Below are 15,394 nucleotides of genomic sequence, written 5' to 3' on the forward strand. Positions count from 1 at the left end.
GAGAGAGAGAGAAGGTAGAGGTGGAGAGAGAGAAGGGAGAGGTGGAGAGAGAGAGGGGGAGAGGGGGAGAGAGAGAGAAGGGGAGAGGGGGAGAGCAAGCAGTGGTATTGTGGGCAGATAGAAGTGGAGGGAGATGAAAAAAAGGAAAATAAAGAAGTGTTCTCTTCATTCCTTTAATTAGCAAATGACTGATAATGGGTAATTATCTGGCCTGTTGAATGGAGAGGCCTCTTACCTGGCCTTATCAGAAACAGAGAGAGAGAAAGGAGCAAGGAGAGAGGTCTACTCAGCTACAGTAACACATATCTGTGAATACTTCAAGGAAGGAAGGAAGGATGGAAGGAAAGACGGATACATGTTCAAAGTATTCGAACAGGACTATATCCTGCATGGGAACCACCACAGCAAAACAGCGACCCCTTGTGGTATTAGAAATGCATTACACTGAGATCGATGTCACACAGTGGAAGGATGGAACGTACTGTCGGGCTCATTCATACCAGAGCATGGAACACACAATCTGCCACTGAAATGACACATTATATAGAACATACTGTATTACACACCTCAGGGTGTATGACCAATCCAAAGAGGGACAATGTGTGTGTCATAGCTGTATGCGGCAGGTGATTAGCAGAGACAGACTGTCCCTCTCCCATTACACTGGGGTCATACGAACACATGTCCTTCACACAGCCAGAGACAGAAAGCCACACAGACAGACCAGAGACCACAGTGCTTTCATGTATTGAGCAGTAATCAACATTATAGATATTAATTCAGTCATTCTGCTACTGTGATTCAAATGGAATGGAAATGGAATAGAAATGGTTTTCTGTTCTATAAATTATATTTCTGGGGTTAGATTGTTCCTGAAAAAAGTATACTAAAAATGTTAAAACTTGGAATTAAATCAAACCGCCATCATTAACACATTGGAAAATCAAATGATTTATTATTGAAATATTGAAATAGCCACAGGGGGGGTGAACATGCAGGCACTAGGGAGGGGGGGGGGGTGAACATGCAGGCACTAGGGAGGGGGGTGTGAACATGCAGGCACTAGGGAGGGGGGGGGGGGGTGAACATGCAGGCACTAGGGAGGGGGGGGGTGAACATGCAGGCACTAGGGAGGGGGGTTGTGAACCTGCAGGCACTAGGGAGGGGGGGGGGGTGATGAACTGCAGGCACTAGGGAGGGGGGGGGTGAACCTGCAGGCACTAGGGAGGGGGGGGGGGTGTGAACATGCAGGCACTAGGGAGGGGGGGTGTGAACATGCAGGCACTAGGAGGGGGGGGGGGTGAACATGCAGGCACTAGGGAGGGGGGGGGTGAACATGCAGGCACTAGGGAGGGGGGGTGTGAACATGCAGGCACTAGGGAGGGGGGTGTGAACATGCAGGCACTAGGGAGGGGGGGGGGGGGTGAACATGCAGGCACTAGGGAGGGGGGGGTGAACATGCAGGCACTAGGGAGGGGGGGGTGAACATGCAGGCACTAGGAGGGGGGGTGTGAACATGCAGGCACTAGGGAGGGGGTTTGTGAACATGCAGGCACTAGGGAGGGGGGTGGTGTGAACATGCAGGCACTAGGGAGGGGGGTGTGAACATGCAGGCACTAGGGAGGGGGTGCTGTGAACATGCAGGCACTAGGGAGGGGGGGTGTGAACATGCAGGCACTAGGGAGGGGGGGGTGAACATGCAGGCACTAGGGAGGGGGGGGTGAACATGCAGGCACTAGGGAGGGGGGTGTGAACATGCAGGCACTAGGGAGGGGGGGGTGAACATGCGGGTCTGGGCAGAGGAGATGTAGTCGTTTTTTGTGTTCGTCTGTAAGTTGTTGTTCATACGTGTATTTTAGTATCTGGTGTTAAAAAAATGTTTTATTGTTCCTGAGTGCTGAAAGGTGAAAAGGCCACTAATGATTCTGTCAATCAAGGACTGGCAGGCGTGTCACAATTAGTTCAACCTTATGTTGTATTAGCATAATTACCATACACGACCATTGATGTATTAGGTGCTATTCTGTTTTATCAGCACAGAGGGAGTGGGGCTTTGGGGCTTTGTATCATTAATGGAAACAGCAGTGCAGGGCTAAAAAATTTAATTGTTCCCCAAATCTACATATTTCAAAGTTAATCATAAATTCAAACATTTTAAGGCAACATTTGAAATATAATGCCTGACCTCATCCTAGTCCTCCATGTTGTTACATGGATAGGCCAAAGCCGTAGAGGATGATAAACTACTATGTAAGACACAAAGGTCAACTATGATGATCATTTAGAGTAAACATGAGACTAGGGACCAAACAGAGCCTGGGGGGTTTTGTAAAATGGACAACAAGACAGAGAAAACCCACATCCATCCATCACCATCCATCAACGATGTCATAAAGTGAGGTATTTTCTACTGTGTTTTTGCCTGGGTAATAGGCCATGTCTATTCTACAAAATATACATTGCTGCCAAGGCAAAACAATAACAAGTTGATAAAAGAAGACAAGGAACCAAGGTTGGCTGTGATGGCTGGAGCTCTGTTCTCCATAATGTGCATGACTTGACCTTCACCTGAATCACTGGGAGAACTATGAATGGAATATGCTGTCTGTCGATGATGATGTCACAATGGGCTGCCACTTCCATTGAATAAAACAGTGGCAGGAACACTGTTTAGCCAGAGCCTAAACATCTCTATGTCTGTGTTTACCATGAACAGTGAAAAAGAGGGTATTTGCTGGTACAAGATCTTAATTCATTTCTATGGTAACCAGCTCTCTGTGGAGCTCTGTGTTTTTCTCCTCTTCTCTCCTCCATGCACAACACTACCTGCTAAATATAGAGCGAAATAATAACACTGCTGGATCCGTTCACCTGCTGTGTACTGCAGCTGCACGCACACAAACATGCACGCACACACACGCACACGCACACACGCACCCACCCACACACGCATGCACACACACACATGTATTAGGGGAATAGGGGATGAGTGAAAGGAAGTGCGGTTGGACTTTGGAAAGAGAGGGTGAGGAGAGAGCAGACGGAGGGAGGGGAGGAGGGAGTGATCGACAGGGAGGAGAGGGATAACCATGGCAGCTGGTGGAAAGAGGACCAGTGATGCTCTGCTCTAAGCCCAGTCCCACTGCACTTCAGCAGGGCAGATGGACTGGCATGTCCCATGTGCCCTTCACCACCAGGCACCAGACACCAGCCCACACACACCACTCACAACCTAGCACATACCTACCTTACATATGCACTCACAAACTCAAACTTGTTGCAGGTTCTTAATAAAGAAGTCCGTAATCTATGATCTGATTTTAGGAATACTCTAGTGTCTCGTCCATACCATCAGAAGACTTAGCTTCTACAGTATATCAGTTCTGTCCATAGCATGAGGACCTACTGTGGTGCAACACTTCCCTCTAGTGGCCAGTCTCTGTTACTGCACCTCCTCACAGAGCAGCACCCAGGCAGTGGACAGCGGCAGCCAGAGCTCTGATAGTCCTTGGCAGAAAAAAGTCATATTTCAGAATCGATTACTGTCTATTCCTTACTGTCTAATATATTCAATGATAATGTTTCTACTCCAGAACAGTTAACTAGCAATGTTCTAGCATTTAGTCAAACCTCCAACATTACCAGCTACTACTAAATCTCCCGTTCCAACAAACAGCCTGTGTGTGTGTGTGTGTGTGTATGTGTGTGGGGGGGGGGGTGTGTTTGAGCTGCGGGCTGTGTTTTGACGCAGTATAAATAAATAAAAACAGACGGCTGCTGATTGATATTGGGGCATAAAAGCCAGAGTTTTGTTATGTTCTCATTTAATGAAAACTATCATTTCTACCTCTTGCCATGGAAAGGAAATGGGCGACACTGCAGGAGTTATTTGGTCATATATTGCAAAATACAGTAGGAGATCTTCTAATGCGGTATTTCACTGTCACTATAGTGACTCTGCAGTATATCTGAATGAATTCTAAGACACATAACTATACAACCCTAACCTTTAGTACATCACAAACCTTTCACTTTGTACAGACTCAAGGAGATAGAGATGGAACGTTCCAGTGAACTACATACAAATAAGGAAGCACACACACACACACACACACACACACACACACACACACACACACACACACACACACACACACACACACACACCACACACACACACACACACACACACACACACACACACACACACACACACACACACACACACACACACACACACACACACACAGAGAGAGAGAGAGAAGAAGAAGTCATATTTTCATGGGACACAGTGACTGGGTGCTGGGTGGCCGTTTCCATCCACACTGATTGAATTTGTAACCTTTGTGCCAGTGATAACAGTCTCTGCCAAAAGCCTGCATGTGTCTGTCAATGTGGGACCACCGCACTTGGTGGAGTGTGTGTGTGTGTGTGTGTGTGTGTGTGTGTGTGTGTGTGTGTGTGTGTGTGTGTGTGTGTGTGTGTGTGTGTGTGTGTGTGTGTGTGTGTGTGTGTGTGTGAGTGTGTGTGTGTGTGTGTGTGTGTGTGTGCAAACCGGCCCTGGAGGGAACGTGGAACATATCGCTGGGTCGACAGAAACGGACCCATTAAAAATTCCAACAGGGCAGCACTGTCCCTTTCACCACTGCATCACGGTAAAGGAGGGTGGTTACAGGAGGGATGTTAAAGGAGAGATGTTACAGGAGGGTGGTTACAGGAGGGGAGTTACAGGAGGGGAGTTACAGGAGGGGAGTTACAGGAGGGATGTTACAGGAGGGTTGTTACAGGTGGGATGTTAAAGGAGAGATGTTACAGGAGGGGAGTTACAGGAGGGGAGTTACAGGAGGGATGTTAAAGGAGAGGAGTTACAGGAGGGATGTTAAAGGAGAGATGTTACAGGAGAGATGTTACAGGAGGGGAGTTACAGGAGTGGAGTTACAGGAGGGATGTTACAGGTGGGTTGTTACAGGTGGGATGTTAAAGGAGAGATGTTACAGGAGGGATGTTACAGGAGGGGAGTTACAGGAGGGATGTTACAGGAGGGTAGTTACAGGAGGGATGTTACAGGAGGGATGTTACAGGAGGGCGAGAGGGAGGAGAGACAATAGAATAGAGAAGTGACATTCGTGTGATACATCAGGAAAATAAAGCCATGAAATAATATGTGAGGAAAGGTTAGCCTGTCTTTCTCACAGCACTATAAAAGAGGACAGACAAAATGAGAGAGAAAGGAGTTATTCGAGTAGGAACATCAGCATATGAGGAAATCCGTCAATTGAAATACATTCATTAGGCCCTAATCTAGAGATTTCTCATGACTGGGAATACAGATATGCATCTGTTGGTCACAGATTCCTTTAACAAAAACGACATTGAGCCTCAGGATATCGTCACGGTATCTCTGTGAATCCAAATTGCCATCGATAATATGCAATTGTGTTTATTGTCCATAGTTTATGTCCGCCCATACCATAACTTCACCACCACCATGGGGCACTCTATTCACAACTATGACATCAGCAAACCGCTCGCCCACACGACGCCATACAAGCTGGCTGCCATCTGCCTGGTACAGTTGAAACCAGGATTCATCCATGAAGAACACACTTGAGCTTCCCTGGGGCGGTTTCTGACAGTTTGTGCAGGTCCTGGGTTGGTGTGGTTACATGTTGTCTGCGGTTGTGAGACCGGTTGGACATACTGCCAAATTCACTAAAACGATGTTGGAGGTCGGCTTATGGTAGAGAAATTAACATTCAGTTTTCTGGCAACAGCTCTGGTGGACATTCCTGCAGTTAGCATGCTAATTGAACGCTCTCTCGTCTGTGGGATTGTGTTGTGTGACAAAAACATGTATTGTCCCCAGCACGAGGTATACCTGTGTAATGATCATACCTTTTAATCAGCTTATTGATATGCCACACCTGTCAGGTGGTTGGGTTTTCTTGGCAAATGAGAAATGCTCATAGCCTAGTAGCCTAGTGGTTAGAGCGTTGGACTAGTAACCGGAAGGTTGCGAGTTCAATCCCCTGAGCTGACAAGGTACAAATCTGTCGTTCTGCCCCTGAACAGGGCAGTTAACCCACTGTTCCCAGGCCGTCATTGAAAATAAGAATGTGTTCTTAACTGACTTGCCTGGTTAAATAAAGGTAAAATAAAAATAAAAACAGGGATGTAAAGTTTTAGAGAAATCAGCTTTTTGTGCATATGGAACATTTCTTTTATTAATAATAAAACATATCTTTTATTTCAGCTCATGAAACTTGGGACCAATATTTTACATGTTTATATGCGTTTATATTATTGTTCAGTATAGTTTACCCCAGAATCATAATCCTATTTCTCTCTGCAGCATTGAGTGGGCACCTTGAGGCCAACAGCTTGACCTGACGCTTAACCTAGACGATGACTTGGAGATTACTATGACAATATATTGACACTCAAGAGTACCTCTCTCACTCGCCATCCAGCTGGATGAGTTGAGGGTCTATGGACGTGCTCATCTTATTATTTACCCAGCTGATCCCTCCCTCAAGTGCCTGTGAGTGAGCCTGCATCTGGCAGGGGGGAATGAGCTGAGGGACACCGCCCTCTGCTGGACAAGACATGCAATTTACCGGCACACCACATCAATAGGGCTAGTATTGAAAATATATCTTGTAGATTTCATCTGACCCACACCATTTGTTTGCTTCAGTAAAAAGTAAGTCCCACACAATGACATAGACAGTTCACCAGCGCTATTCAGCACAAAGATAGAGGGGTGGGACTTACAGGGGTGATACCATCTGATAGAGTGGTCATGCTGATGGACGTGCTCATCTTGTCAAAGGAGGAGAGGGAGGGAGGGGAGGGGCTCCTCTTCTCCATCACTTCCTGTCTCTGGAGGAAGTCACGCCAGGCACGCTGGATACTAAGAAACATACACACATAGCCAAGAGTGAAACACACACTTTCACACACACGTTCACACACACACGCTCACACACACACACAACTCACATCAACACTTTGGTCTCCAGTGGGGGCATGTTGAAGTTGTTCTCAAGGTCTGTAGTCAGCTGGTGACTGAGAGGGAGAGAGAGAAGTGTAGGGAGGAGGAAAGAAATAGAGAGGGAGGGGGGGGGGAGAGAGAGAGTGTAATAACTACAAGTACACAGAGCTGAGTTCTAATCTTTCCAGTGCCAGTGTCGGGGTTATCAGTAATTACACAGAGATGCCCTGGTCCCCACTGCTGGGAAATTGAGTTTTACAGTGCACATGTGTGTATGTGTGCCAACCTACAGTACCTCTGCAGCTGAATGCTTTCATCATTGACATGCTTTAAGCCAGTCTGGAGGCTCTTCAGTTCATCCTATGAGAGAGTGAAAGAGAGAGGAGAGAGAGAGAGAGAGAGAGAGAGAGAGAGAGAGAGAGAGAGAGAGAGAGAGAGACGGAAATGGAAAGGGATTACAACAACAATCTCTCAGACAGACATACTGTACAGAAAATAAACCCTATTTTTCTCATCTCCTTCATCTTCTCTAACTTTTGTGTGCGTGTGTTGAGTGAGTGAGTGTGTGTGTTGAGTGAGTGAGTGTGTGTGTGTTTGTTGAATGCGATCTCCTCTGCTCAGCACTGGTACCCCTGTAGGGGGGTAGTAAGGCAGTATCTTGGAGAGGTTAGATGTGAAGTTTCTATGTGAAGTTAGTAAAGTTAACTGTGGAAGTTATCTGCTGATTTTGCCAGTCAGCATTCAGCTGTGGCCCAGAAACAGAGAGAAGGACAGAGACCCAGAGGCAGCATGGAGCAGTCAGAGGAGACAGGGGGTTGGGGTGGGGTGAGGGGGGTAAATGGATCCTCCAGGAAGTCAACTTGAGTGTTTATCATTCATGACACCACATAACAGAAAAGGTTCTCTAGTCTCACAAATGTTGGATTAGATACCACTGGCCAATTCCCTCTGCTGAGGATGGGTGTTTAGCCAGAAACCTGGTTTCCTGAAGTTTACACTGTGATGGATCAATTCCACTGATGTCAAAATGCTGAGGAGGGGAGTTGTTGCTTTAAATCCCCCTCTCCTCTGGCTTTAATAATTCCCTGTAATAAGCGCTGACTTGCCCCTGCATAAGTGATCAGACTAATTAAATTACAAGTAGAATTAAACTGGAGCTTGGTCTCTAGAGCAGCCAGGGGTCCACAGCGAGGCACAGAGTGGGTGGGAGGTGGAGCAGGAGAGGTGTGTGTAGGTAATCCTTTTGATTTTATGAGATGAAAGTGGTTGATTTCTATGTATTTGCATGTAACTGTTTTGTGCCCACAAAGTGTTTTAAAATCATAACATTTATAATCTCCTGCATCACAGTACGTTCCTCTGTTCTGTACCATCACAGAGTATCTGCATCACAGTACGTTCCTCTGTCCCGTACCATCACAGAGTATCTATGACACAGTATGTTCCTCTGTCCCGTACCATCACAGAGTATCTATGACACAGTATGTTCCTCTGTCCCATACCATCACAGAGTATCTATGACACAGTATGTTCCTCTGTCCCATACCACCACAGAGTATCTATGACACAGTATGTTCCTCTGTCCCGTACCATCACAGAGTATCTATGACATAGATGTTCCTCTGTCCCATACCATCACAGAGTATCTATGACACAGTATGTTCCTCTGTCCCATACCATCACAGAGTATCTGCATCACAGTATGTTCCTCTGTACCGTACCATCACAGAGTATCTATGACACTGTATGTTCCTCTGTACCGTACCATCAGAGTATCTATGACACAGTATGTTCCTCTGTTTTGTACCATCACAGAGTATCTATGACACAGTATGTTCCTCTGTTCCGTAGCATCACAGAGTATCTATGACATAGATGTTCCTCTGTCCCATACCATCACAGAGTATCTATGACACAGTATGTTCCTCTGTCCCATACCATCACAGAGTATCTGCATCACAGTACGTTCCTCTGTCCCATACCATCACAGAGTATCTATGACATAGATGTTCCTCTGTCCCGTACCACCACAGAGTATCTATGACACAGTATGTTCCTCTGTTCCGTACCATCACAGAGTATCTATGACACAGTACGTTCCTCTGTTCCGTACCATCACAGAGTATCTATGACATAGATGTTCCTCTGTCCCATACCATCACAGAGTATCTATGACACAGTATATTCCTCTGTCCCGTACCATCACAGAGTATCTATGACACAGTATGTTCCTCTGGACCGTACCATCACAGAGTATCTATGACATAGATGTTCCTCTGTCCCATACCATCACAGAGTATCTATGACACAGTATGTTCCTCTGTTCCGTACCATCACAGAGTATCTATGACACAGTACGTTCCTCTGTTCCGTACCATCACAGAGTATCTATGACATAGATGTTCCTCTGTCCCATACCATCACAGAGTATCTATGACATAGATGTTCCTCTGTTCTGTACCATCACAGAGTATCTATGACATAGATATTCCTCTGTCCCGTACCATCACAGAGTATCTATGACATAGATGTTCCTCTGTTCCGTACCATCACAGAGTATCTATGACACAGTATGTTCCTCTGTTCCGTAGCATCACAGAGTATCTATGACACAGTATGTTCCTCTGTCCCATACCATCACAGAGTATCTATGACATAGTACATTCCTCTGTCCCTCGTTCTCTCCCTCCCTCTGACTCCCTTTCTCTCCGACTCCCACTTTTTCTCCCTCCCTCTGACTCCCTCTTTTTCTGACTCTCTCTGACTCTCTACTTACTCTCGCTGACTCACTCCTCTCTCTATGTCCATCTCTGCTCTGTCTCTCTCCCTCTCTGTCTCAGCTGAAGTGGTAATGACTCTTATTGTACAGTACGTGACAACTGGGGTTTGAGCTGTCCTCCAATCACCTCATCTATCTGCTTGGTGAGGGGTGACGTCATCCTGCTCTGTCATGCACGAGAAATGACCAATCTCAGCAAGACTACAAATGCAGGTAAACCAGGTCATTAGTTGCCAGGTCGCAATTGCAAATGAGAACTTGTTATCAACTTGCTAAATAAAGGTGAAATAAAATAAATGTAAAAACCCTGCTATCTAACTCCACTTCACTTAGAATCAATGTCCCCCTGGCCTCCCCAATCCCCCTAATACCATCCCAGACTGACATGCTTCGTGCCCTAGAACTACTGACCACTTTGTGATTGTGAGCATGTGTGTGTGTGTGTTAGTGAAAGTGAGTGTGTGCTGATACCCAGTGTGCATTACCAAGCAACCAACAAAGCGGTGAGTTCAGCAGGCTACTCACCAAGCCCTTTCTATCCTGTATCGATCCCTAAAACTAAAAAACAGATTCATTGTTCACAACCATGCTGGAGCTCTCTCTTGTGTGAGATAGTTAATGTCCGTGTCCAAAACACAGACAGAAAGACAAGCTGTTCTGTCTCCTAAAGTACTTTTCTCTCCTTCTGCTCCAATCCATCCCTTCTCCTCTGCAGCACCCAGCCCGGTGTTAGGAGAGGAACAGCATTGCCTGCCAAAATGGAGCCAGGAAATAAACCAGGGGTTTGCATAATTTAGCAGCGGTACGGGCAGAAAATCTATAGTCATTTTGGGATTTGGCAATGCCAAGCAGGAAGTATTGATTGTTTGGCGGTGCTGGTAGATTTATGGTGAGCTATAGAGGCCAGAGAGGAGAGGAGGGATAGCACAGCTTAGACCTGCTGATGGAGACGGGACCTTGAACTCACAGGGCTGTACACAAACACAGGAAAAAGAGATACTGACAGCCAGCTACACTACAACCGCTCCTCCCTCCCTTCCTCTCTCCTCCCTTCCTCTCTCCTCCCCTCCTCTCTCCTCCCTTCCTCTCTCCTCCCCTCCTCTCTCCTCCCCTCCTCTCTTCTCCCCTCCTCTCTTCTCTCTCCTCTTCTCTCTCCTCACCTCCCCTCTCCTCTCTTCTCTTCTCCTCTCCTCCCCTCTCCTCACCTCCTCCCTCCTCTTCTCTATCCTCTCCTCCCCTCTCCTCACCTCCTCTCTCCTCTTCTCTATCCTCTCCTCCCCTCTCCTCACCTCCTCTCTCCTCTTCTCTATCTTCTCCTCCCCTCTCCTCCTCCTCTCGTCTCTTCTCCTCCCCCCATATAACATTACTTTCATTCACTCCTAATCTCTCCCCTCCCTTCTCTGGCAAGGAAGAAGGAAGCAAGTAAGGAACGAAGGAAGGAAATTGAGCAAAATAGGTAAGAGGGAGATCAAGAGGAGAGCGAGAAGAGAGAGGAAGAGAGATTGGAAAGGCAAAAGGGGGAAGAAGAAAGAGTGTGTGCTAAGTTCTGATGAGACAGAGGTCTCTGAAATGAACGAGCAAACAGACAGACAGAAACCATTCAACTCATTGCACTGGGACGAAAATACACTCTTTCACTTTCTCTCTACTCCTCCTCCTCTACCAAGCCTGACCTTATCTCCGTTATCCATCTCTCTTCCTTTCCCCATCCTGTCTCCCAACTCGCTCGCTCTTACTCCATCTTTCAATCCTTCTGCCCCTCTTTCTCATTGTTTCTACCCCCTCTCCTTGTCTTCCTCCCATATCCCTCCCTCCCATCTCGTCTCTCTCTTTAATACTTGCTGAGCTTCTTGCCGTATGTTGGCAGCAGATCCCAGCTCGTCCATCTACCGGCCCAGAAGCGGAAAGCAGCACCTTAATCGGCAGTGTTTGCTTTCCTAATGAACTCAACTAACTCCAGCATCCAGCCACCAGGGAACCACACGGACGCTCAGGCCCACAGTAAACACTGGGTAAACACACACACACAACGGCAAGACAGTGACAGCTGCACAGATAGACAGACACTCAGACAGATAAAGTGAGCAGCTGAATCACCTCTGAGCCAAAACCTGTCGGGTCCTGAAACGTTACACACAGGTTTAAACAATATTCAGCAGACCATCTGCCATCCCATTCAACTCCAACACACACATTGATGCAACCTCTCTCTCTCACACACACACACACACACACACACACACACACACACACACACACACACACACACACACACACACACACACACACACACACACACACACACACACACACACACACACACACACACACACACACACACACACACACACACACACACACACACACACACACACACAGCCCTGAAGCAGCCTCTACCAGTCATTCCTCCCTGAGGGGCCCCTAGGCTGCAGAGCAAGCCGGCGCAATCTCTGCCATCTCTGTCACATCGGCCATCACTCTCCTCTACCACAGGGACACAGCCTGGCAGCACACTGACTCTGGGAGGGAGCCTGTGTGTGTGTGTGTGTGTGTGTGTGTGTGTGTGTGTGTGTGTGTGTGTGTGTGTGTGTGTGTGTGTGTGTGTGTGTGTGTGTGTGTGTGTGTGTGTGTGTGTGTGTGAGTGTGTGTGTGTGTGTGTGTGTGTGTGTGTGTGTGTGTGTGTGTGTGTGTGTGTGTGTGTGTGTGTGTGTGGAGCAGGACGAGGTTGTGTGTCTGGGCTGTCTGTCCCTGAATGACCCTGCTATGGAGCAGGTTGGCCGACTGAGCTCTCTCACACACACACACACACACACACACGCACGCACACACACGCACACACAATCTCCGCTCTGTGGGCAAGGCTAATGACAGCCAGTGTAATGGTGGAAAGGAGAGGAGACAGAGAGAGGAAGACCTGCATACTGATAGGAAGGAAATGGAGCAGGCGTAATCCCCACATTTAGTATGAAGGATACACACTTTATAGGGCAGGGTAACACTAGACAATGTTAAAGTAACATTAGAGATTGTGGAGGTCAGAGATTGGTAATGGATATATAATGGTATTATAAAGAGAGTGTGAATAGTTGACTCCACAGTCCCGCAGGGAGGCCATTCCTAACTAACCCCAGTAGACATCAGGGCATCTCTCCCCCTGTTCCCCCTGGTACCTTACTCTCCTCTCCACAGCTGCTGTTCCCTACAGGCTGGCATGTGCCCGCTCTGCTCTCCATCAGACCCCTGACACACACAATCCAGAGGTCCCTTGTTACCCAGGCGACAGAGTGAGCATCTGTGTCGTGCCAGTGAGATGCAGCAGGCTGAAAGCCAACACTGGCATAGTCTAATGAGAGAGAGAGCTGTGTTACTTTGCTGAGATCATATAAACCTGTCAATGGAGCTTCCAGGGAAGAGGTGGAGCATTGAATCCAGCAGCCCCTATACCAACCTGTTTCCTACAGCCTGATAACGAGCCTCAACCTGGGAGAAGATGTCAATTAAGGAGGCATTTTAAAATCAGGACATAAAGGAAGGTCTGACGTTCTAAAGGAGTTTCGTTGAAACCGCTAACAGTGCAAGTGCTTCTCTGGAAGGTTACTGTCTCCAGAGAGAATGGAGAAGGAGCCATTCTACTACAGTATATTATAGTCTATGGCACAGCACCCTCTATTCTACAGCCTGTCCTGGAGTAATTCATGTGTTTTAACCCCCTCTAGTGTGCAATAATATCAGCTATAAAACCAGCCATTAACATGCCTTAAGAAGCCCTTATACATGTACAGCCGCATGGTGGGTGTATGTTTGTATGTTTGTGTGTATGTGTGTGTGTGTGTGCGTGTGTGTGTGGGTGTGTGCGCGCGCGCGCGCGTGTGTGTGCGTGCAAACCTGTTTTACAGCCGTCTTCAATACAACCTGTGGTGTTTGTGTCTGCAGCATAACAATGCAGTGTTAACGATTCCACAGCTATGAGACCAGAGCCTAACTATAAATATATACAGCCATTAAGTATCTTTATTGAACTTTACAGCCAACTGGAGACGAGAGTTGCTTTGTTAGCTAGTTAATAAGGCCATATTGTCATTCCTATGGAGTGTAGTTAAACAGGACGGTGACAGGTTCACGTCATAGTGGAGTGTGGAGATCATTAGGAGTTGACGTGTGTTAACTTAGGCCTGGGGTTCAGTAAACCATCGCGCGCACACACACACACACACACACACACACACACACACACACACACACACACACACACACACACACACACACACACACACACACACACACACACACACACACACACACACACACACACACACACACACACACACAGCTATCTGGCAGTGAGGTAGGGCTGGTGGTCTGGTATGTCCCTGCTGTAGGCGTAATGAAGTAGAAAGCCATTTGAAGAGAGAACCCTCCAGCCCTGATAAATGACAGAGACGGGGGACAGGGAAAATGGGAATCAGTGATGTATACTTAGAGACCGACCAAGGAAGGAGAGAGAGAGACAGAGAGAGGGGGGGGGGGTGTTGATTAGAGGAGAAACTGTTTTCAAGGCGATAAAGCTTGAAGCCTAGTTCCCACTTCCATTTCCTTCTTTTTTGTGTTATCAGCAATCCCTCTCTTCCTGTCATTTGTCTTCCTTCTCTCTTCTCTCTTGTCCTCTCTTGTCCTCTCTTGTCCTCTCTTGTCCATTTTCCTCTCTTTGTCCCTCCTCCCTAACAAGGAGAGTTGCTTTTAATGGAAACCCACTAATATATTAGGCTTCCATAACTCTTCTGTAACACTTTGCGTAGCCCCCCCACCCACCCTCCCCCCGTGGAGATGATTAAATTCACGGTCCAGTTACGGCCCTCAGCTAATACCGCTAGCCTCGGCCACTAGCGGTAGGGCCAGCTGCTGCTAGCGACCGTGACCGCACACTCTAAAAAGCAGGGCCGTGAGTGTTCATTAAAAACCCCCAGCGCCGATCACAGGGAGAACACAGCCATAAAAACAATTAATCTGGCTATAAACAAGCCATTCTGGCTGTCAAACAGGCAGGGAACCACACAACCATGATATTAGACCAGGAGAAGGGGAGTAGGGCAGCACACACACACACACACACACACACACACATGCTTCTAAAATGAACTTCTGTGTTAAATAGGCCTTTGCAGCCTTGCAGTGCACGTCTAGATACAGTGCATCTCAATACGCATCTACAGTGGTTTAGTGGTTTTCTCATTAACGTAGTATCACATAGTGTCTCAACACCAATCACTATGTTACACAGCACGGGGGGGAAAGACAAGGGCAGACTGTCACACCTTTCTATCACAATGAAACCAGGACATTGAAATTACACAGAAATTCACATCATAGAGCATGATAAATCATGAGACTGAGGCTAAGATTTAGCAGCAAATCCTCGATGGTCTATTAAAGCAATGAAACATGTCATCTCCCAAGTTAAAATCCCACTGCACATTAGGCTCATCAATCCGTCATGCTCTGATAGGGCACTGGCTGCTGGTTCATTATGACTTTCACCAGCCAGCCCATCGTGGACTTGCATCAGTGTGAATGCCATGTGACAGGGTGAACGGGCCAGGCAGGTCACCCGTGATACAAGTCAG

At 47.2% G+C, this 15,394-nt stretch overlaps 1 protein-coding gene across 1 annotated transcript in view; it reads right to left on the reverse strand.

Annotated features, from left to right (window-relative positions):
* The window catches only part of LOC109909064 (schwannomin-interacting protein 1), a 320,898-nt gene that overhangs the window by 215,332 nt on the left and 90,172 nt on the right, over positions 1-15,394 (reverse strand). Inside the window, exons 6-8 of the mRNA XM_031795834.1 lie at positions 7,290-7,354; positions 7,003-7,068; positions 6,775-6,913 (exon numbers count right to left, since the gene is read on the reverse strand). Coding sequence (XP_031651694.1) covers positions 6,775-6,913; positions 7,003-7,068; positions 7,290-7,354 — 270 coding nt within the window. The remainder of the gene's footprint in view (positions 1-6,774; positions 6,914-7,002; positions 7,069-7,289; positions 7,355-15,394) is intronic.

The sequence above is a fragment of the Oncorhynchus kisutch genome, linkage group LG18 (genome assembly GCF_002021735.2).
Source record: "Oncorhynchus kisutch isolate 150728-3 linkage group LG18, Okis_V2, whole genome shotgun sequence".
Taxonomy (NCBI): domain Eukaryota; kingdom Metazoa; phylum Chordata; class Actinopteri; order Salmoniformes; family Salmonidae; genus Oncorhynchus; species Oncorhynchus kisutch.